Source organism: Xiphias gladius, chromosome 18 (genome assembly GCF_016859285.1).
Source record: "Xiphias gladius isolate SHS-SW01 ecotype Sanya breed wild chromosome 18, ASM1685928v1, whole genome shotgun sequence".
In the NCBI taxonomy this organism is placed as follows: Eukaryota; Metazoa; Chordata; class Actinopteri; order Istiophoriformes; family Xiphiidae; genus Xiphias; species Xiphias gladius.
In genome coordinates, this window is record NC_053417.1 from 25,718,134 (window position 1) to 25,744,391 (window position 26,258).

The 26,258-nt window shown below is 43.5% G+C and overlaps 2 protein-coding genes across 4 annotated transcripts in view; one reads left to right on the top strand and one right to left on the bottom strand.

The window, feature by feature from the left end:
* LOC120803316 (teashirt homolog 2) overlaps positions 1-20,513 on the bottom strand; it is a 101,134-nt gene extending 80,621 nt beyond the window's left edge. For both annotated transcript variants that reach the window (XM_040151665.1, XM_040151663.1), the window contains exons 1-2: positions 20,300-20,513; positions 18,053-18,118 (exon numbers count right to left, since the gene is read on the bottom strand). The gene's annotated coding sequence lies outside the window, so the exon portion shown is untranslated. The remainder of the gene's footprint in view (positions 1-18,052; positions 18,119-20,299) is intronic.
* A 1,048-nt stretch (positions 20,514-21,561) lies between these two features.
* zfp64 (zinc finger protein 64 homolog (mouse)) lies at positions 21,562-25,273 on the top strand. Of its 2 annotated transcripts, XM_040153895.1 has the most exons (6): positions 21,562-21,826; positions 21,987-22,157; positions 22,272-22,418; positions 22,576-22,638; positions 22,731-22,982; positions 23,100-25,273. In XM_040153895.1, the coding sequence occupies exons 1-6, from the start codon at positions 21,805-21,807 to the stop codon at positions 24,533-24,535; spliced, it is 2,091 nt and encodes a 696-aa protein (XP_040009829.1). In that variant the 5' UTR covers positions 21,562-21,804; the 3' UTR covers positions 24,536-25,273. The 2 variants fall into 2 exon arrangements, with proteins under 2 accessions (XP_040009829.1, XP_040009830.1); XM_040153896.1 differs by lacking the exon at positions 22,576-22,638.
* Positions 25,274-26,258: the final 985 nt, after the last annotated feature.

A 26,258-nucleotide genomic window follows, 5' to 3' on the forward strand; every position in this document is an offset into this window, starting at 1 on the left:
AAAAATAAATAAATAAATAATAAAATAAAATAATTTTATTCTAATTTGTTTGATTGCCTTTTTTTGTGTGTTTGTTACTAAACTGTATCTAAAGTCTTAATCTGGACTTGCTCAATAAATAAAACACCTCTGTGACTGGTGGATTCTAGCTACACAAACTCTTGTGGCCTCAACCTTTTGGTCATCCCTATGGACATACTGCCAACTCTCCCTTAATGCATGAAAAATATAATGTTCTACACTGGCTGAACAGCTTTAAAAGTGGGTCATTACAGCAACAGCACATCCGTAAACAGTAAAAGATGTTTGAGTTGAGGGTCATTGCTTTTGTCACTGAGCTGCAGCCTCTCATTTTCTCTGCTTGGCTTCTGGCCCTATAAGTCGCTGCCCTCAGTCTGGTGAACGGCTTGGCATATACAACAAAGACAGACATGTCTGGGCTCCATTCAGCGCTCCATGGTACAAGGCCCACCCACTCTGAAATGCTTGTTATCATTCTATGACAAGGGCTAAGGTACTGTCCATCTGACAGAAATTTCCCCCAAAATGTTCTTCCAGGAGAAACATTAACCTGTTCACAAAGTTTTTCTCTTTCTATCTGTACTTCTAACCTCTCTGCCACCCTACTGCATGAAAACTTCCATTCCTAAAACTTCCCCTCCAAGAGATATTACATTTTAGTGCAGATGTCCACCAAGTTTTTTTGGCCCCAATCCTGACCTGAGTCCTTTAATACTGGATATATGCCGATACCGAGTCCAATCTAAAAACAAATTTAACTAAATATGTATCTGACACATTAAAAGAACAAACAAACACACCTTATTTTTCACAAGCAACTTAATCCAAATTCTGAAGGTCCTGATTCAAAACTATTATGTTTATAACCTTAAATTATTGATGTGATATGAATAAAAGTTATATTTTTACCACCTGGACGTAAGAATTCACTGTCACTCGCATTGGTGCACCCAAATAATTTTTCACATTTACACACTCTAATTTTCACTCCCATTTGCAAAAAAAATCATCGCACTGTAGGCAGTCACAAAGGTGAGCAACTCTGCAGCACTAGCAGACTGATGTGGACAAAATCCAGTAGAGAACAGTAAAGAAAGGATCAGCTTTATATCCATGAGTTTATACATGCCTGGATCGGTCCAGATACCAATCCTTAAGATCAGCTCGGGACATGTAGAGATGTCCCGAGCTGTTTTCTCTATACACAATGGGGAACCTCATGGTGGCAATAGAGGAAAATATTATGGAGATCACCAAATTCACCCTCTAGCATTCACCCTCTGGGGACCATGAATGTCTGTAGAAAATGTCATGGCAATCGGGACCAAACCGGTGGACCAACCCCTCAACCGACTGACATGCCAACAGTGACATTTATAGAGCTACGCCACTGGCAGGGGTAATAAACTCACTGCATGAAGTTGAGACCACCCAACAAAAACCCAGCATTTACGTACCTGCCTGCTTTACTCTGCTCATCCCTGAAAGAGACATGTGACTTTTTGCTGACCTCGGTGGTTGAACAAGATCCGGTTGATGCTGGGGCCATGAACCAGGGCAGTCGCTACTCACTATGCCACCCTGCCGTCCATGTGCTGTACGAACCGCATAGATGTAAATTTGGTTCTGGTCCATCAGTTTTCATATCAGACTAGAGCAGGATTATGAAAAAAAAAGAGATGAGGCTCCATAGCAAAGCACTCTGACACACCTTTCCTAATGTTATTTGTAAGCCTAAAGAATTTGCTCTGTCCATATATACTGGTGCACCGTACCTAGGCACGGTGTGACTGGAGGTCAGTGCCAGCGGGTACAACAGGTCCTCAAAAGCACAGATTCTGCAAAATGTTCTTCAATAACCTGTTCTAGTAATAAATATTTTTGGGAAATTAATCTGAAATGATTAGGATTTTTTTTTAAGTCCGGGGTAAATGCTTTACGTGGTCAGCAGTGAGCGGTGTTTGGGGGATTTAACATATTCCTCCAACGTCTTTCCTAATTCTAGCAGACATCTTCTAGCGGGGGGATCGCATTGCACTGGCATCCGTGTGTGTGTCTGCTCCTTTTCAAACACCATGCATGTGTGCCCAGAGCCGCACCTGACAAATGACGCAGAGTGATGCCTCCTCAAAAGCAGAGAGAGAGAGAGGGGATCTGTGATGAATCACGTCACGTGGAAGGAATATGTGTTAAATAGCACTTGGACACTGCAGCATGATAATTTTCTATCACAGCAGCCTATAAGTATCTGACAAGCCCTATGCTGACTCGGCAGTCTGTTACAAAATGGCAGGCGTGCCCTTTTATCTCGGTACATGTTTCACAGCAATTGGACAATCAGCCACTGCAGTGAAAATCCATAGTATCGATCGGCCTGTATCTTCTCTATAATTCTCCAGCAGGAAATCCCTGATGACAAATTATATCTGCACCAGTTTTTGATTGGTGCTTTGATGTAAGCGATCTCCAAGGGCAGACTGAGGAACTGGTTGAGGCTTTATTAACTGAGTCTAACCTGGCTCTCGCTCATCTCACACCTGCCCAAAGCCAGACCTTCTGTCAGACAGTCAGACTTCAGCGATCCTGAATTTATGGCTGTGCATACAGGCCACCCAGTATCATCACAGACAGAAACGCAAGCAGACTGCTCCGAGGGATAGCTGGCTGTGAAGGTGACTGTCTACCTCCTGTGTCTAGACTAGAGGAACACACACATGCCAATACAAGCGTGGCACAATAAATCTTGCATCAGATATCACACAACTTTTTCCTGTTTATTTCTAGATCAGAGGAAAGTCATTGCTGAATTTCATTACAATTTACAACTTGTTTACTGCTTTTTTTTACAAGTCTATCCTGAACTAGCCGCTGCCTTTTATCGTGCCTTTGTAAACTGGGCTGCAGTGTTAAGTTTCAATTTACTGTCAATGTAAGCAGTCATTTCATTCAAGCAGGCCCTGCACCGTCTCCCCTACATCTGCCATAATGGTACTGCTACAGTGGAGCTAGCCATCTTCTCCAATCTGATGTTTATGAATGTAAAGAGGTGGAAAAGGCAGCACGAGACAGATTAAATGCGATAGTGTTCTCTATTGATTCTAAACAAACACACATGCTCTTTCTCACTCTCTGCTTTCAGCACTTGATGGTGTATAACGAGCCTTATCATTATGCACTATGTACTACTGCCTTTTTTTCCCCCCTCAGTTGATAAAGCTGACCACAATGCGCTGCTCAACACACTGTAGTGCACACATCAAGAGGCCTCTTCTAATCCTGCCGGGGTACTTAGCAGGCATCAAAATTGGCGGAGAACTTTTCCGAAATCCACTGTCATAAATCCGATGATTTTTGAAAGGAGAAGGAGGAGAGAGAAAGCCCTTTATTGGAGAGTTGGGTGTGTGTGTGTGAGGGGGTTGGATAATGTTGGACATAATCCAGCCTCTGACAGAGGAGGAGGGGGAGCCAGCATCGTTTACAGAGAGGCATATGCTCCCTCCCTGCACACAGACATGAACTACAGCAAAGCAACCTTTTACCAGCCAGTCAGAGAAGGATAATCTTTCCCCTCACAGCACAATGCAAGAGATTACATGGAGAACATGTCAGTCTGCACTGGATTTGCTAGACACTAGATCTCTTGTCCCTATCGATTTGCAGGCTGCTCATTCATGTTTTCACACGGGTCTCACAGGCATAGAGGCCAAAAGCATATGGTTTGAGAAGCAGCCATTCTTTTCTTTCTGCTCTCTCACCCCCTTTGTGTGATTGCGTGCTTCACTTTGTGTGTGTGTGTGCGAGAGTGCGCCTGTTTGTGCGCCTGTGTGTGTGTGTGTGTGTGTGTGTGTGTGCGTGCGCGCGCTTCAGTTTCCACCAGCATTTGCACATACATGATCGCAGCGGTGTCAGTGTAACACCTGCTCACGGGAAATGCGTTTTGTAATCACAGGACAAGTTAACCTCGACACCACATACTGCAGATGTTGTAATCCCTGGTGCTATTCTGTCGCTGTTGATTTGCTTCGGCGCAAGCACAATCATCGCCCTCATTTTAGGGGTTATAGTTTTCCCTAAAGCTTTGCATTATTAATCAATTATTACATTGCACGTCCTAACAAAAATAACAGAAGCTGCTATGGTTTACACACCGCTGGACCCAGGTGTGTAGGACTCTCTCTGTCATAAACAGGGTTTTTTATGTGTTTTTCCGTAATGCGTCACAGCAATTTAACTGACGGAAACACAGCTCCGTTGTTGTTAAGTAAAGCAGCTCTAAGGAAGCATAGCTCCTTGGTTTATTGAACACATATGTGCTTAAACATGTACACAATTTTGACAAGTTAGTAAACCATCCTTTGATATGGTTGCCAGTAAATTGCTCATTCCATAATGAAGCCGTTAAAGCGAAGGAGAAAAAAGGAGCTGAAAGAACATTTCCTAACGCAAGTAACATAGTACATACACTCATTTTGTTAAAATATGTGGCATGCAGAGCTGACTTTGAAAGATCACTGACATAATGTTTGATATAATGAAAGCAACAATAAGTTACAGAAATAAACTTTGTTGAAGCTTTCCTCCAGAGAAGTTTCTGACACAAAGTAAAGTGGCAAAGAAAAGTCTTTGGTGAGCTCTTGGTCCTGAATTAGAAAAGCCCACCATATTTTATGCAACTCTGAAGTGGGCAGATTAAGGCCCAAAGCAGTAGACTTTGACAGAGGAGTCCAGTGGACTCACAATGCCCATTTCAAGAAGCAGAAAACAAGAAGTCCTCACTCGTGCGTTTCTCAGTGATCAATATGCTAACTCGCCGAATGTTAAAATCAAGGCGGATGCTTGACAAAGATGGATAGATTTGCACCGTCCGTGAAATGTCACTGATTCAGTGGAGGATGTCACCTCAGGATCGCTCGGCTGTGTGATAAGCCTGACACATCAGCTTGGGGTGGAAAGTGGCGTGGCGCCACTCTCTCACTCTCTCTTCCTGTCAGAGCAGACGGATGACAACGACCACCGCTGCTGCAGGTCCGGTGGGACCCAGGTAAAAATGAACACAATTAAAAAATGGATGAGTTGCAATCTGTGGAGAAAAGTCAATGTGTGAGGTTTCGGGTGGTTAGCGACTGAGTGGTCGCAGAAAAATAAAAATCATTAATTTCAAGTGAGGGTTGTCAATCTAGATTTGTAAGAAAAACTCTGAAGTGCAGATTTTTATTTTCATTGGATGAGCACTATGTCTGAGCATTCGTGTTTATTTGCAAAAAGTGAACAAATTTCAGCTTGTTAAATCACTGAAAGTAGCCACCTTGACACAGTACAATAGGTCCACATCCACCGTAATACAGTCAGCCCGACATACATCAATTTCATTTTCAGCACATCGGACCCTCCTTGCTAGAGATTTCAGTGATAATGGGAACAAAGCTCTGTCATTTTCCATAGATAATGTAATTGCCATAGGGAATGAAGCCATAAAGATGGCAATAAAGGTTTTAATTTTACTGCCTTCTTCCAGAATTTGACCCTTTGTGATGCCCATATTTCCTTATGCCCCGAGGCAGGCGCTCTGAGACTCTTCTCTCTATTTGTTCAAGATCAAAGGTCTGTCCAACAACAAGAGGCACTGACAGGCTGCTTTGGCATATGTTAGGCACATCTATTGGACCATGGGGAAGGTGAGAGAGAGTGAGAGCTTTCCAGCTTACTATTTTCCTCATCACTCTGTCAGAGAAGCCCATCTCCAGAGACTTTCGGATAGTTTGTGTGGTCAAAACAAGAGAGTCGCACATGGGGGAAAACAGCAATCACCAGAGTGGTACTTTAGAGCGACCCACAGCTTGACCTACTGTCAAATTCCATTCTGATGCTCCTTTGGCTGATTTTGACTGATTGGTTTTGTTTAGCTTGGTTTTGTTTTGTCTTGCCTTCTGCTGCTCTCCAGCCCGACCGTCTTCCTCCTTTTCACTGCGAGGCAGAAGGTATCATATCTCATATTGTATCCCAAAGACTTTGATTGTAATCCTGTTGCTTTCTGAAGGAAAAACACCACAATCTGACAGAAGACAAAGCACCATCCACCCACAGGATCCCAGGAAACTAATAGCCCAGGTCAAAGTCTGTCCTTTTATTTATAATCCTCAACAGCATGAAATATGAAGGGGTAGATTGAGATGCATAACTTCTCTCCTGTTTTTTGAGGCAGGAAGCCCTCAGACACCAAAAATGATGAAATGCTTTGGCTGAGAGGTAAACTATTAATAGACTCCTCCACCTGAAACTGTCACTGTGATCCCTGCTCTACAGCCCTGCATCCACACCAGGAGCACCTTTCGGGGACCTGTGAAGGGCTGCTGAGAAGGACTATCAAATATGCTGAGGTGCACACAGCCCCTACTGTACAGAAGGCACACTTATCCGGAGACCAGTGTGTTTCATAATTGATGGTAGCATGCATGTGTCAGTTACTTGATCATGTGAAAGCAAAGCATAGGGCGTCCAGAAATGTCATATTGTGTTGATTCTGGGTGTATAGCTGCAAATCTGTTGCAAAAGTCTAAAGTGTTGTTGAGTCAAACAGAGGATGATAGTAAAACAGGCGCGCCTGCATTTTTCATGGCCAACTAATTAGCCATTTCCCCTAAGAAGCACAATAAGAGCTCTTGTGTGTGTCACTGCCGTCTGCTGTGCATCATGAATAAAATGCTCATTTGAAATATTTTGGGGACAACTTTCAGGGTGTAAATCAGCCAGCAGTAAAATTATGTCAGAGGAAAAGTCACTGCTGGTAGCAACCACATTCCACAAATGATCATTTATTACCCAACACTATTTTTAAGGGGGAAAATGGCAGCCTCCCTTTGTCAAATCTAACAAGGGAATAGCTTTCAGGTGCTTAAACCACTATAACTCATCTCAGTGACCTTTTGAGCAGGAATTAGGGCACTTTCATCCTTGCTCAGGTGCTTGTTGGAGTCCATTAGCATTTTTAAAAAGTACTACAGTGTGTAAAGAAAAGCAGGGAATCTTTCATTAATAGAGCGAGTGAACTTTAGCGTGTTCGGTAAATTATGAAAAACGGCCTGATGAAGGATGATTATAGCACTGCTACAGACTTAACTTTAAAGCCCCATCTACTGACTAACAAGTCGAATACTGTGGTTTTATTTTATTTTATAACAACGTATCTATTCTTGCAGAGTATTTCATATTCAAATTTGATATTGGAGCTAAAATCCATGACAACTTCAAGCACACATAGCAATCACGAGTTCATATTTCCTTGCCTCAAATGTTCACTTCTTCCTTTATCATTATTCTCCAATTCAACATGCTCCTCCTTCAGGGAAATTACATAGCCAACCGCCTAATCCCAGTTGGTGGTGAGTGCTATTCCATGCTAGCAGACCAAATTAAACATCTCACTGAGATTGCTGAGAGAGACAGTGCATACAGTTGTCTAACCCATTCTCTATTTTTGATGCTTCTAAATAATTCATGGATAAAACAAAACACAACAAATACCTGGAGACGTGTGCTACACAGTAAGTTAATCCCACAAAATGAAATAGAACTTTATCTTGCTGCTCAAATTGAAGCAATACCGTGATATTAAAGTGTGAAAGAGAACACAAACACTGCAACAAATTACAAAATGCCAGGGGGACCAACAACAGTATTACAGAGGATGGCCAAATACTATTTCATTTTAGAGAGTGGGACATGCAGTTCAATACTATCGTTAAATTGCAACATGCAAGCTAGTTGGAGGCATCACCGCCAGTGTCATATATGAAATCAGGATGTAGCTATATGATCAACTTGGGTAGTTTACAACTGTGCTCCCTCACAAACATCACATCAGACCAGCAAAATTACTGATTATGACAAAGAACAGCAACTCAACAGTACCCAAGTTTGTGTGAATCAACCATGTGAGGCACTCCAGAATCCGAATGTGCCAGACTGTGCCAAGATGTCATACCTTCTGCTGTCTGCTGCTCGGTTTGTATTACCAGTTTCCCTTTGATCAAAAGCATTAATCTAAAAAAAATAAACATATAAATAAAAAAGAAGGGATATCTGAGTGCAAATATCATCTTTTTATGGCCATTACTTATTAATCTTTATGTTCATTCCGGGGCCACTAAGTCATGTCACCTAGACGTCCTCTGAAAGCAAATGGCCCGACACAGTATATTGAATTACATGTTCCCCTGTTTACTGGAAAAGCAGGTCTTGAAGATAGCAAGAAAGGTGATATTTACAGCAGCCCGCAGCAGCGTGACGCGCCCCGCCAAATCACAGCTCAGGTGGGCCGAGGAGCTCCTCCGTGCTAGGAAGAGGACGAAACTGTGCCACACGGAGACACACGGAGTAGGCATTCACATCTACAAACTGTAAGGAGTGATTTGTGTGATTGCATCCACACAACAACTGGTGGTGTCGGTGTAAGTGATTTTCTTTCTGCAATTCCCAGACATCTGTCAGTCAAAATGTTGCCTGTACAGGAATTCTTTTTCTTTTTTTTTGGGATTCTCTGTTAACAGGCCTTTTTTCCATGGTAGACATTTCGGTATTCCACAGTAGGAAAAGCAGAGGAGAAAAATCGTAAAATTAATGATGGCTGAATTCAATTTAGCTGCTTCAGTTTCAGGGTCCTGCCAGCACGTGCACTCTGGCTCACTGTCACTGCTTCGAGGGACACTTACACACAACAGAGCCATTGTTCACGTTACTAGTAACACCTGTGCTTTTCCTACTATGACAAGTCAAAATGTCTGCTTTGAAAAAAAAGGCATATCAGATTTCAATACAGGCCATTTTTTGTTTGTCAGTTTCACCATAGTGACTATCGCTGTTAACTCTCTCAGATAAACCCCCGTGGCTGCTGCCGAGACGTTACTTTTCCCAGGAAAGGACCTACTGCAGCACACAAGGCAGACTCTCAAAATTTGGTGAAACCAGCACAAACTGAATTGCAGATGAGGTCTTGTGGAAGCAAATAGTGTGAAGATCTCCACGATACAGAATAACCCAAATTTTAAACACAATTTTGTCCGTAAAGACAAAGCTGAAAACTATTTATCTGAAATATATATCGTTCTTATATCCCATCAGTACAGTGTAGTATCAAGTTGTGCTCAAGTTACAAGGCTGGTCAATGAAGAAGAAGAAGAAGAAGCGACAGAAAAAGCAGCAATTAGAGCCAAAAATAATCAGTCGATTAATGGATGCTACTTGACAGTAAATTAAACACACAGTATGTAATTTTCTAATGGGGTCTCTCAATAAAAACCATATCAAAAGACGTAGGTTGGTGACGTCGTAAAGGAGCATGGGATCATGGGAGTTGTTGTCTTCACCACCATTGCCGTCATTGCAGTTAGCTTCTCCCGGCTAGGTTTCCTTCAGTGTTAATTGTCAAATATCGCCCTGGAGGGGCTGCAAGACGAGATGCCGCTAACATTTGCTCAGCTTGTTTCTCTGATAATTTATGATCCTGACGTTCAGAGGCTTTCACCGGGAGCAAGATTATCCACTGAGGTCTCCTCCTCTCCAAAGAAAACAGACCCTGTGAATAAATCCGGTAAAAACACTGAATAAAGCGGTTTCACTTTAAAAATCAGTGTTTCTCCTACGCTGGACGTCTCGGGCCGCGCTGCCGCTAACGTCTGATCAGCTTGTTTCTCTGATAACTTCAGATCCAGACGTCCGATGACTACAGTCCTTCATCCGGTTAAAATATTTGGTTAAAAACGACCAGATACAAAAAGTGTATCGTAAAAATGTGGCTTAAAACTGGTTACAAAGTCATCTTTGCATTGCGGCAGACAACCACAATGGTTGCACAAAGGGGATATGATGCCACTGACAGGCGACCAAATGAAACGGACTGTAACCTAGAGTAAAATAAATGATTTATCTAGGTTTGAGTATTGCTGGAAACATTTGGGATAATGTAGGTACGCTACTCAATAACATATATAACATAGGTCTGGTTGACATTTTAAAAAGATACATATTATAGCGTTAACTTTTTTGATAAATCAATTAACTGTTAATCATTTTCCAAGCGAAAAGCCAAACATTCCCTAGTTTCAGCTTCTCATCTGTGTGGATTCGCAGCTTCTCTTTACGTTGTATGGCAGTAAACTGAATAACTCTGGGTTTTAGTCCTTTGGTCATACAAAACAAGCAGTTTGAAGACGGTACGTCTGGGCTTTGGGAAGCTGCAGTGGGCATTTTTCACAATTTTCACTGACATTCTATAGACCAAACATTTAACTGATTAATCGAAAAAAAATAATGAACAGATTTATCGATAATTAAAATAATCTTTAGTTACAGCCTTTTGATAGATATTTGGGAATCTCTGCTGTAGTTCAAGGGTGAAACCATGCGTAAAGATTTCAGCTTTGGTTAAGGGGTTAAGCAACTTAAATTCTCTGGTTCCAGTTAATATCCCATTAAAAACTACCTTAAAGTTATGATTTCACTTGTATTTTTCTGACTTTATGCATGGTGTACATCATTTACAATTTAAGCTTATTCGTTAAAAAAAAATAATCATTGCTTTCATGAGCTGGTTTTACAGTAAAAAAAAAAAAAAAAAATCCCTATTCATCAATTTGCAAATCAGCAAATGAAACTTTATCTTTTGAGCTGGACATATTTTCCTGGTAAATATGCACAACTTTTGACACAATAACCTCAGCTGCATGAATTAATTACTTCATGATGATATGAGAATGTTAAAAGAAACACTCGGAGGAAGAGAAACAAGCACACAAACAAGAACACTTTATGGTTTATAAAGTGTTTTGATCATCATATATATAGGACTGGGGAAACAGGTGCAGATGAAACAACTGCAACACATGGTGGAAGCCAGAAGCTCAGCACACCTGTTCCCTTCCTGCTAAACAGCCTCGCAGCGGATCGTCTCTGGAGCACAAAATAACTTCCATCTCGCACATGAAGCACACATTTCTCCAAATCTAATAGCACAGAGAGGGAGAACAGACATTTGTCCCTTTTAGGGCCAATAGCAATGGTGATAAATGAAAGCGGGACTCTTTCTCTATGCTGCTGGAAGATCTTAATGCATTTTGCCCTGGTCTGTGTAGACAGAGCACTCCACAGGGAGGGAGGGGAGGATAAGTAACTATAGGAGGTGGTAATGGTGTTGGTATCGGCTGGTGTTGTTTGCCCTAGCTGTATTGAAGCGATGGTCCCTGAGGACCCTGGCACAGGGAGCTGGGTTTGTCAACCTTGTCTGAGGGACTTAATATGAAAACAACACTAATGAGAACCATTTCCATTGCTCTGTTTATTTTCAGAGATGCATTGAGCGGGGTATACACACGGCTCAGTGATCGCACGTTGCATTGCATTCATTATGGGGCCCTGGATGGGCTACTGATACATTACACACAAACACACTTATAATTGCATTTTTTTTTATTGTTCAGTGCTACTTTTAATGCTGCACTGAAGCAAAATAGGCTCCATCTGACCAAACACATTCATAAGGTTATGCATCTGGTTGGCATTTTTATTCTTTTAGAAATTCTTACTAAAAGCTAAAAATTAGATATATTTAATAAGGAGTCCATGAGTGGAGCAAAAACACTTTTTCTATACCCACACTCTAGATTCTATAGTATCTGAGGAGGTAGTCTCTTCATCAATAAAAGACAAGCTTCAGCAGACAAGTATCATTTCCTCAAGCAAAATGAATCCTCCCGTGTCCATCTATTCACTCACAGACATGCCATTTTGAAAATCTCTCTAAAGTGACATTACTCTAGAGATTGAAACCACTATTTCATTGAGCAGAAAATTGCTATTGAATTTGGAGCTGAATAATTGGAAGCCATGTTCCAATGCAACCCACTGAAAAGGTAGAGTTATGTTTTACTGTCACACTCAAACCAATGACATTCTGAAGCTGAGCGGCACAAATGGTATGGGTATTGTTGGATGGGACATTGCCCTCCTTTGTATATGAGCCATATCAAGCAAGGAATTGGAAGGCAATCTGGAAAGGATGCAATTCACTTTGATTTGATAGAAGGCCATGAACGCAATAAAAAAATAAATAATAAATATCAGCATTTTAAAAGAAAAAGATACAAACATTCAGCTGTGTAGTCAAATTTCTTGCATCCGTCAAAGTGTGGACTACATATTAATTTCAAAAAATACTGACTATACTGAAATTTGAAACGGATAAATTATTGTTTCAACTATGTTTGGACAATTTCACAGGATAATGCTGGGAGATTTTCGTGGTGCAATCTGTGCGAACAAAGAATATTAATTAAATGTTTATTGTGTATTAAAAAAAAAAGTGATGTTTACATTCATCTACATCAAAAAGGAGACAAGATTCCTCCCAATGTCGCAAGAACTTTACAGGCCTCTACAGAGGATTCACATTTACAAAACCGCAGCCATTTAAGAAAAGAATAACTGCTTCAGTAGCTCTTTATCTGTTTGCTGGATTTCTTGTGTTGAGGGTGGTGGCACTGCCTCTCTCTCTCCCCTCTCTCTCTCTCTCTCTCTCTCCCTGCCCCTCCCTTCATCCAGTGATCGTTTTGTGAACCCGTTAGCCTGTCATTGGTTTAGAGACTCCAAATGACCCTGTGTTTCTGCAGAAGACTCATTCATCCCCTCCCCTCTCCCTCCCCAGGCCACTGGCAATACTGATGACCACCAGAAAGACGCACACAGCTACGGACACACACACACACACACACTTCCTACGGACAGACATTAGCACATGCACGTACACACACTCACGCGCACACATTGATGGCTGCTGTGGTTTGCTGGTGTAATGTGCTTTGTTGTGTGGAGGTATCAATCAGAGGGGAGCAGATTATTAGAGTGTCTGAAAGAGATCAAACAATGTTGCCGTCTGCACCCACACATGGCTGATTTACAGGCAGGCTGATAAAGTACTGCAGCTCTCTGTCAGGGGCTACATGACGGCTCGCCGCGCTCTTAGGATAAATTATTACAGAGGCCCGCGGTAATGTCTCTCCACCTAGCAACCAGCCGCCCCAGCCGCTGCCAGGGGAGCCCTGCCTCGTCTGCCATAATGGCACCGAGTCCAGGGTCAGCAGTTACTGTATCGTAGCGGTGTGGGAGGGATATATACACACACACACAGACGCTTGAATGCATGAGCGTGCACGCGTGCGCACCGTTTTCTCGTTTGTCTCCACACCTGCCATTGGAAGCCATGCCAAAAGACACTCAGGGTTGACTACAGGAGGACTGAGTGGACACCGGGGAGGCGCTGCTGTCTCGCTACAATTTTGCAGCGGAACAACATTTTGAAAAACCGACGCCACGGTCCTAAACAAGACAGCACTGAGATAGGAGGTGCCACCATTATCAAAAAATAAAGCTTGGCAAAAACGTTACAGGAAGCCATCTGTAACACTGACTCTGATCTCACTTGTGTGATTGGCTGAGAGGCAATTGTAAAGACACATTGTTTCATACTAAGCTAAGCTCTGACTGTCTCTGTCCTTATGTCAGCGTGCAGGCCTGCACAAAAACAATATCTTCCTGACTGATAAGACCCTAACAGGGGTATTTTTATATACTGGTATTTTCATGACAAAACACAGTATCTGCTTGATCCACTTTTCCAAAACAAGGCTACATATTTTAAGCTGTGCTTTAGTAGACAGTGACAAAGATAGACACTCTATATGGACAGATAGGCAGAAATCAAAATGAATAAGTTACCACACAGAAATGGATTTCACTTACAGATGACGCATAACTATTTTATATCCCACTGAGTTCTTGGCCTTTTATTTACTCAAGATGGCTTTTTTTTTTTTCTGCACACTGAGCAAGGTCAGAGAAAGTAGAATTCACCCAAGAAATTGGCAGGGAAGACACAGGGCTGCAAAAAGTGGGTAGAAAAAACTATACAGAGATGCTAAAAGATAGATGCTGTCGATTGAGTGTAATGAATATTTTACTGAGAGTTTCTCCATTAGAGCTTTTCAACAGTATCTTTCTGTATAAAAAAGAGGGAATGTAAAAAATAAAAAAAACAAAAAAAACGCTTAAAAAAAAAATAAAAAAAAAAAATTCTATATCTACGGTGGTCCACAGCCAGGAGTTCGGAAACTGGCTTTGGCAAGTCGTCTGCCATTTTAGTAGAGACTGGGTGATTGTCTCCTCCCTGCCCCCTCCCCTGTGTTATCTCGCTCAAAGCAGTGCCATCCCTCCATTGTAATAATGCCGCTTCCCAGCAGCCCTTGGAATGACCTTTCTTTAATTAACTGCATCTTGATGAGCAGATCTACATAGAATGTGAAGGTTAATTAATGAAGTATCACTGCTTAGTCTTAAAACCATCACCTAGCCGATGACAGCCAGCCCACCACTCTCAATTTTACCCCCCGATCTCATTAGCAATGGTAGGCCAGTGGACAGCTCGGCTCTGGCCAGTGCATCTCAAGTAAATTCTATCAAAGACAGGCCCTTTGATATCCTTCATATGGCTACGTAAGACCATATTCTGACTCTATACTTTGAATAATATATGAGAAATGCTCACAAATACACACACGCACATTTTTGCATCACATAATGTGTTCATGTTTTTCTCTGAGGTATGAATCTAGTCAGCAACCCAATAAATAATTCAAATGAAGGTAAAATAATATTTCAATTAAGATCCATGTAACCTGTTTCCTGCAAACAAATACATGATGGTTGCTGATGGATAATTCTTGTATTATTGCACACTTTCATCTTGATAAGATTTCGGTTTCCGTGTGATTTCATTTCAGGGCACACTTCAGCGTTGCTTATCATTGCAATTTGGAAAGAAGATCCACATTAGCAAACGCTGCCCGAGTACTAAAAGTGTCTTCGTATGGCAGTTTAAGATGGTAAAAGATGGGACAACGATGATCCAGGATCTACAGTTACAGCGCATTTCCCCAAACTGGCTCTGCTCACACAGCTTTTTGTCTATCTATAATCTATCAGAGTGGAGGATGAGTGGAGCTATCACCTCAGTATGCACAGCACTTAGAGCACAAACACTAGGTGGACATGTGACATTATCCATCACCATGGATGCTAGTTTTTGTTGCTGTTGATTGCAAGGTTCCCCCCCCTGGGTATAACAGGCCAGGCGAGCCACCTGGGCTTATTTACCGTCCCACCTGGCCTGGACATTGGAAAAATAAACGGAAAGTATCCAAGATTACTACCCGTTGGGCTGGGTTTTCTGGCTCCTTTCGTGTTGAATGGAAGCCCCAGTCAAAAGGGGATGATTTTAGAATTCATTCAGATTTTGCACCCGATTTAATATTGTTGCAGTTCTGTCATTATCCCGCTATAAATCTGCCAGCTTGTATGCATCGCACGCAGTTTCACTGACACCTAACAACTTTTCTAATGGCCTCTGGGTGCTGCTGTAGCATTTACAGATGTGCATGTAAATCTCCGTCAGGAAATCACTACTGTCTCTGTACCAGTACTTCTCAGCACTGAGAAATATGACTGAGGTTCTCCAAGTAACCTTGCATTACCCCTAAGGTCAAAGCATTAATGCGTGGCTTGACTTCGGGTAGCAGTGGAGGCACAAAACAACTTCCACAAGGCAGCAGAGTTTGACATGCACATGTTTATCCATTGTATCCCATATCTGCGGAATAAAGAATGAAATACGAGGGATATACCCAGACCATCTGGATACAGCTAACCCCCGAGCAAAGCCACCAGTCTGTATTTGAGTCGGTTAGCACCACAAAGAAATTGATTCTTGTGATTTAACGATACAACCTTTTGAAAGCAGACACAACCTGGTATGTAAAGGCAGACATGGCTGACTTCATGACAAGCTAACAAGGAGTGATACCCTGTCTCTCGGTCCGGTCTGTGTATTTATAGAATAGAACAGAATAGAATAGAATAGAATATTGCTATATCTAAACCGTATTTGTATCCAGAATGACAATGATTTCCAAACCTCATTTATGGATCGACTCATGAAAAAGAGACAGATTGAAATTCCATTTTGTTTCTCATGAATTGTTCAGATTTTGCCAGAGTAAACTCCGTCCCTAATTGGTGTAGCTTTTTGCTACCAAAGACACAGTGTCACACCTTCACTGATGACTGTCAGGTGAACTTTCTATACAGAAGTATTTCTCCGTTGAAGCGTCGATCTGATTTCCCTTTCAGCACCTCGAATGACACCCCACTAAAAGCTGGCACAATACGCTTCCCGCACACAATGCTGTCACCAAAGACAACTTGGGAGAAGCGAGTGTTTTGAGAGTTTGAAACAAAATAGCTGGTGCAGCATTTCCCCATTTCCGTCTGAAATCCTTGACACCAGAGGATTTACAGGGAAGTGAAGTGAGGTGGGTGCTGTATGGAACGAGCTGTGGGGGCTGAGTTAGCTGGGAGGAGGAGGAGGAGGGGGGGGTCCACGCTACACTCATCCTGACAGGGATCCTCCCTGTAGCGCATGCTTTTTTTTCCATTAGTTCCTTACTCACTCTCTTGCCCTCCAGACCCGCAGAGTGAGGAAGATTTAAGTGGCCAGTCAAGTGAAATCCCCAAGGTTTGGCAGGTGTGAGGTCTGGCTTCATTATCTACAGACACCTCTGTCCAATTATGAGCCCTGCTCCCTCTCTGACGATGATGATGCTGCGTGTGTGTGTGTGTGTGTGTGTCCATGTGTGTGTCTGTAGGTGAGTGTGTGTGCAGGGCATGAATAAGCCAGCCCCATTGTTATCTGTCTAACTATCAAGATTCCCTCCTCCATCATGACATCACTGACAACCTGCACATCACACATGCGTGTGCGCACTCACACACACCGTCTTTTGTCTAGACTTAGCTCTGTGCATTTGTCTAAACCCAAAATATTAAAAAAAAAAGGTCCATGACCTCGTTTCCTGCTCTGTTCTACTTGGGAGTAGCAAGCAACACCTGAAACCTACTTGTGCAAATTATGTTAATGGTCAGTTCCCAGCAACGATAATTAAGACTCACTACATGGAAAAAGCAAAGAGCCACAGTAAATGACACACAACCATCCTGTGACCAAAAGCCTCACTGGTTTTTTTATGCATCTCCGTGGCTTCTCCATTTTGCTGACCCACTGGTTCCAAAATGTCAGCTAATACAAACTGGAGCACTGCCTTGTAAGCGGCTTCAAAAAAGCACAGGGTCTCTTTTCCTAGCCTGATTTTGGACACCCCCTGCTGACGCTCCAGCAAAATACAGGGCACCCACAGTACCTTCCTGCCTCTATGTCTGCAAAAACTTCACTCTTATCAATATATAGCATGTTATGCTACGTAAAAAACTGTCACAATTTTGTCTTCATTTACATCCCGGCGTGTTTCTTAGGGTTGAATACTCTCCTCCTATGCCTGCTATTGTCTGTGAAGCCACATGTACCCTCTAGTCTCCGGCTAGCCTGCACTCATCTGCAGCCCTATCATCTGCATCAGTTGGCAGATACAAAGAGCATAGCACTGATTTGCGTGTGAGCATGTGCGCCTTTTATGTATAGCACGGCTGCACTAGCGCGCGTGTGCAAGTCCGTGAGTGTGTGTGTGTGTGTGTGCCGCGTGCACGTGTGTACACTGTGTTTTTATATGATAAAGTAGGAGTGTTGGAGGCATCTGATGGTTCCCAGACTTTGGCTCCGTTTTATCTGATGCTGTGATGGCAGCTGTTGACCAAAGGAATTCATATTCGTGTGTATAATTTGTCTTATGGCTCAAAACAAACATGGGACTCGGGACATCCTTTACCCATTCAATTTGACATGACACAACCAGAAGGTCACTATGTGTGTTTGGTGTCTGAGTTGCTTGATTATAATTTCACGAGCGCCTATAAATAGAATGGACCACAAATCTAAGCATATTACACAGAATTTTCTCAGAGCTTTAAATATAACAAACCATCGAGATACTTGAACAAATGTGGGCTGAGGCATGTCGCGGCATAGCTTTGAACTCACCATTTTATTTGCGTCCTCTTAATGATAATAATCTCGGGACTGGCAGCGGCGGCGAATGAGCCTCCCCTGAATCACAAAGAAAAAAAAATGACATGAATTAATAATGAGCGAAATTACTCAAACTCTGCACACCACGACCTGCCGCAGCACGGTGAGCAGCGGGCCCTAAGGTGACAAAGCTAGATAAATATTTTATGTCTAAATATGATTTTGGGGTCCTGAGCCTGCTGTCTGACAATCCTGCCCGGATCTTTGCAGCACATGGCTAAACCATTAAGCTAAAAAGAGCCTTGGAATCCGTCTGCGGCTCTTGTCTGGACAGAAGCAAAACTCAGAGATCAGGTTTATGTGTAGCAGCCAGCTTCTGAGGCTTGTGTTTTGCCAGAAAAGTGGGTAGACGGTGTTCTTTGGGTGCCCTCAGGTGGAAGCCTGGTATAATTGCTGTTGACAACCTACAAGTCACTGTGCAATTAAAGCATCTGCCTCTCCTGTGTGGCAGCGGGCTGTGATGCCTTGTGACAGCTCGTAGCCATTAAGCAACTGTAAGCAGCTGGCGTGCCTCGGTGGGGGAAAATAATGTGACAGAGGTACTCCCCCCTATTGTTGCCCTTGTCTCATTGGGGAAAAGAGGGACATTACATCACTCACTGAATACCCGGACATCTCAGTGAATGGGAGAGGGGCACGTCTACAAATTAGAACCGCCACAGCTGGTTGTCCAAGTCATACTTTGTTGCTGAATACAACAACTGAATACGAGTTTATGGTCTTAAGAAAAAAAAAGGGATAGGGGGAAGCCTAGTGGAAAAGCAGTCACTATCTTGCAGAGTCCTCAGCCAGTTGAGACTGGTGTTACTGTAAAGTACATCTTAAACAACTGGTCGACTGATTCGTCAGTTGAGAGGAAATAAATCGGCAACAATTCTGATGATCTATTAATCGTTTAAGTGATTCTTCAAGCCGAAATGGCAAAAAATGTAGTTATTCCAACTTTTTCAATGTGAAGATTTATGGCTTTTCTTTGCTTTTTTTAATGTTAGTTAATTGAATATTTTAGGGCTTTAGATTGTTGGTTGGACAAAAAAACGAATAGAAATATGTAGACTTGCGTTTCGGGGGAAACCGTGATGGGCCTTTTTCACAATTTTCTGATATTTTAGAGACCAAATGATTCGCTGATTGACTGAAAGAATTACCTGCCCAAATAATCAATGAATATAAAGCAATTGTCGGTTGCAGCCCTGCCGGGTGTAACAACACGCATTGCCGTTGATGCCTCGTAAATGAAGCCTGATAATGAAGTGACCAAACTGCTCAATCTCAACAAGAGGGAGGAAATCCTAAACCGCAAGTGTGAAAAGTGTAAAAAACATATTTACAATTCTCTTGATTGTAAAAAATAAAGTGCAGGTCAAAGTAGCCAGCACACTGGCCTGTTCCCCTCTGCTGGGGGGGGGGGCATAAGTCTTTTCTTTAATTACCACATATCTTAGTCATTTCTGTGTCTCATGTAAATGTGGTCTTTTGATGTACATTTTACAGCACTGGGTTTGTGGGGGATTTATGTGCATATGATTTGCACGCTCTTCGGTCAGATCTATTTATTTATTTATGTAATTATCTCCTTTTCATGTCTTTTTCCAAATGCCCTAAGAAAACTGTACTTCCCCCCCTCCCTCATGTGACATTAACAGTTACCGTACGAGTATGTGAATCTGTGCGGACAATCCTGACAAAAATCAAACTCAAGGACAATGGTAATCAACTAGTCAGATTCATGAGGGCAGGTCACGAAAGGCCCAGCAGTTGTGTGTGTGTGCATGTGCCTCTGTGTGTGTGTGTGCATGTGCCTGTGTGTGTGTGTGTGTGTGTGTGTGTGTGTGTGTGTGTGTGTGTGTGCGTGTGCGTGTGTGTCTTGGGTCTGACTCAAAGATTTGCTGTTTCAGCAGGGAAGGAATCAGTCCTCTGCCTTTGCCGTGCAGGAAAGTCGGCGTAAGGAAATTCCTGAGCTTCACAGTGGCAATCAGGCAGTTAAGGACCTGCCACTGAAAATGGAGCTGCATGTCAGTCACTTTCATGGCTTGTTCACACCAGCACAAACTGCTCTGGCATCAGAAGAGGCATTCTCGTTCGCTCGCCCCCAACCACCCAGTAAATCCTCCTCAGCCGAAAGATGTTGGGAGTGTGTGTGTGTGTGTGTGTGTGTATTGGAGTGTCCCACAACAATTGCGACATCAGAGAGCTTACCTTTTCTCACGAGAACTAGCCTTTTAATGTCGTTGCAGGTACCACAGCCGGTGCTAAGGCTATTCTCTGAAATGTGCTAACGCGGAGGCCCTTTGACTCACTGGCAGACGTCGGTTGGATTCATATGTATTTTTGTGTGACTCCAACAAACAAATTGTTTGTTACAGTACTATTTTATATACGACTTCCAATACGACAGGTGGCAGTAATGGCTTCGCCAGGCGTTTTGTTTTTTTTTGGCGGGGGCGACGACATTAGCCAGAGAGGAGTCTCGGTTCGCTCAAAATTTCTTTCTCTCTACACACACACACACACAAATCACATTTTATGAACAAGTCCGGTCCGGTCCGGTCCGGTGCCGGATCCAACTCTCCACGCCAGTGGCGATGCTGCTTTCAGGTGCCCGTAAATATCAGAGGCCGTCATTTCCAGCGCCTTTCGCGCTGCAGAATCGGCCCTGTCCATGTTAAAAGGACTGGTTCACGCTTTTTCGAGTATCAGCTGCCCACAGGAACCCCGACACGGGTTTTGCTTTTCTACAACCATTCCTCCAGTTCATATTGGCCGTTAAAAGAAACTTTTCCTGATGCGGATTCGATACAAGTGATAGGGGACAAAATCCACAGTCCTTGTTCTGTATAAAAATGTATTCCAAAGTTTATCTGAAGTTAAAGTGAGGCTTCAGCAGTCTGAGTTGAACAAATTAAGTGGGTTTCTTACACACACACACACACACACACACAAAATTACACTTTTTTTTTTTATTATTAAGACCAAGAGGTAGCATATAAAAATGGGAAGACCTCAGGCTTGCAATTGCTGTTTTGATTAATTGACTCTCGGGAATATACTGCATATATGTGACTAATTAAAGAGTGAAATAAACAGCAAACATAAAAAATTGTGGCAACAATACCTAGAGTAGAAATAATAAGACTGCACTGCTTTTAGTGCTATGGCCATGCAGTTTTGTTGTTTCGTTTTTTTTTTATTTTGCTCCTTGCAAAGAAAAAGAATTTCATAAAAATCTTTCTGTTTTCTCAGCTTTCTTGTTAACACATTCAACTGTAGATTTTTTTTTTTAATACCAGCAGTTAGCTTGTACATTTTATTGAATTTTATGAATTTAAAACTTGGACAAAATGATAAAACAAAGTAATTAAATAAGGCTGGGGGGGGGGTGTTCTGTCATGGGGTGATTTAGATTTTTCCCACTGCGCTGAAATGCAACGCTTGACGTCACCCGTAGAGAGACGCACGCTTACCCCGCTGCCGCAAACCCCGAGTAGCATGTCGTAAAACCGATCTGTATCAGTGTTGTCAGAGGAGTAAACTGTTATTGCCATTGATAACCAAGCCGAGGCAGATTTCGCACCTTGAAATATGTAGTAGCCGTGCTGGCTCCATGTTCAGTTGAGCCGGTACAGTTTTAGCAGCATGGTGGACGTCTTGTAGGCTCCGAGGAGCCAGAAGATGAGTTGATCTCCAGCAAAACAAGCTCGAAAATGGCAACATACAACGCCGAAGGTAAAGGGAAACACTTGTTAACGAGATTCCTAACGACACACCGCGTTTCTGAAATATCTGTCGTAATGTTGCACACGTCTTGTTTTCGGGTTTCACGTCCGTGCATAGCACGAATTCCTAGCGAAATCGTGTGTTCCTGTCTTGTGTTTTCTGCCTTCAGAAGTCGCTGCAGGACACAATGTTGTGGTGGAGGTGAGCCCAGACATCCATATCTGCGGCTTCTGCAAGCAGCAGTACAATAATTTCGAGGTCTTTCTCGCCCACAAGCAAAACGGATGTGCCCTACCCACCTCCGACCCGTCAGCCACCACTGCAGCGGCCACTCTTACAGGTAAAGTACCCCGGCTCGGGGTTTTCGTCGTTAATAACATGCACGCAAACTTGATCTACGCTCCGCTTGTCTCACGCACTGAAACCCTTTTCGTCGCACTCTCGTCCTACTCAGATTCAAGCACCGAGTATGTGTTCGAGGAAACCTACCAGACCTGTGTGATGAGAGGTGTCAAAAAGATCCTGACCAAAGCACAGAAAACACCTTCCAAAAAATTAAAGCCTACCCTGACTTCAAAGAGACACAGCTGCTGTTTCTCAGGTTGGTGCCTCCCGCCGTTTACGACCGCAACACATTCCCCTTTTAAAGACGCCAGGCCGGGAGAACCGTGCTTCCCCACAGTCAAAGTTCCATTCACTTCCCACAAGTACACAGGCTTCACGCACCTTGTAAAAGCACAACTTCTCTTGATCCACAGGTTGCACTTTTAAAACACAGTATGGCCAAAAAGACATGGAGCGGCATCTCAAAACCCACACCGGTATGTCAGTGCCCCGCACATGTGACGCTCCGTTGCCAGAGCCCCGAGGAGGTAGATATTGACACAAGTTGTTTTTACCATCCACCATCCAGGTGAGAAGCCGTTTGAATGTGAGCTGTGCCACAAGCGCTTCAGTCGGCGAGACAAGCTCAACATGCACAGCCGCTTACACACAGGCGAGAAGCCGCACAAGTGCAAACACTGTCCCTACGCAGCGGCAGACAGCAGCAGTTTGAAGAAGCACCTGCGAATCCACTACGATGAGCGGCCGTTCAAATGCCAGATCTGTCCCTATGCCAGCCGCAATTCCAGCCAGCTCACCGTGCACCTCCGCTCCCACACTGGTAAGGAGTCACACGTGCGGAAATGTCAGCAACCCTAGGGTTTTATTCTGCAGACTGCGTGAAAGTAATTTTGTGTATCCTTAAAATGTTTTTTTTTTTCCTATTTATTTTTGCAAGGGGATGCACCTTTCCAGTGCCAGCAGTGTGATGCAAAGTTCAAAATCAACTCAGACCTGAAGAGGCACATCCGGATCCACTCTGGGGAAAAGCCTTACAAATGTGACTTTTGCGAGTACCGCTGCGCCATGAAAGGCAACCTGAAATCTCACATTCAGATCAAACATGGCACCGAGAACTCCTTCCAATGCATGCACTGCGATTTCAAGTGCTCCAACAAGACTGCCCTGCGGCAGCACTCGCGAGAACACCAGCCCACACAGCCCATCCAGTGTGCCAAGTGCACTTACTCCTGCTCCAGCAGGGGGGCGCTCAAGGTCCACGAGAGGATCCACTCAGAGGAGCGACCCTTTAAATGTGACTTCTGCAACTTCGCCTCCAAGCAGCGCAGCAACCTTGTCATTCACAAAAAGAAGTGCCACTCGGATAAGCCCGAGAAAGGGGGCGGCGGGAAAGGCGGCAGAGGTGGAGGAAAGAGCGGAGGAGGTGACTCTCCAAAGCCCGTCAGCTCCCGGTACCGGGCCAAACTAGACGCAGCTCGAGCCTTCTGCTGCGACTCCTGCGACGCGTCTTTCGTCAGGGAGGACTCCCTGCGGAGCCACAGGAAGCAACACAGAGACACTCAGAATGTGCTGCAGCTCCAGCTCTCTGCCCCAGCCGATGCAGTCAACTTGGTTCCTGTTCCAACGTCACAGAGCAACACCCGGCTGGAAGTTCCTATCCCGTCTGACGCAATGGCTCCTTATAGCAATGCACAGCTCAAAATCATCGTATCTCACCCTTTGGGCCAGGAGAACCCCTTGATCCCAGCTGGTGTGGATGGTCAGAATAAGACCAACGTGGTCCTGCTAAGCCCAGAAAACCAGGACATGGTAGTGAACTCCATGATCCAGCAGGTCAACCTGCTGGCTCCTATGCAACCCCTCGGCTCGTCCCAGACGGCGGAAGCCACCCTCGAATCCCAGACGGTCCTCCTGACGCAGCTCAGCCCCGAGCACACCAACAACCCGCTCCACCAGGCCCTGCTGCGGACGGCCATAACCGCTCAGGACTCCAGCAGCGGCGCGCAGACATTAATCACCACCTGCTCTGAACTGGAGGGCCTCAACGCCTTGATCCAGGAAGGTGGCACAGAGGTCACAGTGGTAACGGAAGGGAACGCCACCGTGGTGGCCACCGCGACTCCACCCGACATGGTGTGCGGTCCGTCGGAGGACATGTCCAAACCGGGAGGGACAGTCACTGTGGAGGAGAGTGCCTTGGCCTGTGAGGAGAGTGGGTTACTGGTGCCAAACATCAGTCTGGGCAGCCAGAATGTGGTCATCCACGGCGTTCCGCTGATTGTGTCCGCCCAGCCACAGCAGAGTGCGATAGAGCAGCTCCCTCCGCACACACTCTACTCAGACTCTCACACACTGGAAGGCATCCCGCAATGAGTTGAGGGTTCGGTGTGTTTTTCTGAAATTGAAAAGACTGTAACTGCATCATAAGCTATTTCTTTGCCAGTAAGAACTCTTAGGCCTAAAGGTTACGCATGTGCCGGCCGTTGACATGCAACAGTTATTGTTTCCAGCCGTTTAATCATTAACCACTGAGGCGACGATTCTGTCAACTTCGGAGAAACAATTGTTTTAATTTCCAGATTTTAGAATAATTAATTGTTGTCGTAGCATATTGGTTCAGTACAGAATGTTCTCATGTTCAGCACTGAATAACTTTTGAATATGAAAGTCGGTCATTGGAGCATAATTTCATACGCTCAGTTTTTGGAGGCACCAGGACTGAAATAATGTTTATTTTCAGCAAACATCTTGGAAGAAATTCTAAAGTGTAGAAGAATGAAGTTTGAAACAAATAGTCACAACACTTGAAAATTGAATTTCCTTGCGCCGTGGTTTTCTCCAATTGTCCATAAGGTGGCAGCAGAGTGATAAGAGTCAAGGGTGAAGTTTACTCTGAACGTGGATTATTGCAGCCTTGGAGCATTGATTCTACAAATTCTGTATATTTGGGTTTTTTTGGGGGGGAAAATGAATATTTTAAAGTCCTAGTTCTGAACCTACAAAGTAGATGTCAAGTGTAGAAAACATTAGCCTGCATATCAAGGTCTTATTTTCTAAAAGCCAAGTTGCTCTCCCAATAGATTTTTTTTCAATAAAGTGCCTGTTTTTCTTGTTGCTGTCTATTATTCGGGCCGTTTTTACACTCAGGCTTCAGCACTTAGTATTTGCAGAGAGTGAAAGCTGGACCTAAATAGGAGTCTCCCGTGAACAGTTGACCATTGATTTCTCCCTCGCCCCTCAGCACTAATGGCTCTCCCGATGCAGACTCCTACATTTTGTGGCTCAGCATGGCCACAAACTCAGATTGAAGTTGTTTGATGAATGACTCTCCGCCTGCGCTAAAGTTTCACCTCAGAGTTGGTTTGTGTTTCAAAAGGTGAACTGTCTTCCGCCGGAAAAAGGAAATGTTACTCAGAACAAAAAGCAAAGAAATGATGACAATACCCCTTTTCTTGTCATACATTTAAGCCGGTGTGATATATCATATAACTCATCGTTTACCTCATATATTGTATATTATGCCTTTTATTCTGTGAAATCCATTTAAACTTTACATTTTATGAATGTGAAACTCTACCACTGATGGAATTAACTTAAGTACAATTCAGAGTTATCTGTACTTACCTTTATATCTTTACTTTAGTACTTCCATTTTGTGCTACTTTGCTCCATTTATGTGAGAAATATTGTACTTTTTACTCCACTCCAGCTATGGCAACTAATTAGTAGCAGGTTAAAAGAAAGGTTTGACATGTTAAGAAATACAAACACTTGCTTTCTTGTGAAGAGTCAGACAAATCAACACAACTTTCATACCTGTCTGTTGAATATGAAGCTACGGCTAGCAGTCGGCTAGCTCAGGTTAGCATAAAGGTAGGGGGAGCGCCTGGCTACCTAGCCCAGAAATAGTTCACATAAACGCCTGTAAAGTAGCAACTTGGAGTTTTTAAAACTTCAGTAGCAAACAACTGAGATATAGCTTGTGCTGGTAGGCAAATTTTGTTACTTTTGGAGAAACCGGGCTAGGTGTTTCAGCATGTTTCTGGGCTTTAAACTAAGCTAATCTAGCCCACCTCATATTTAGGTACTGTATGAG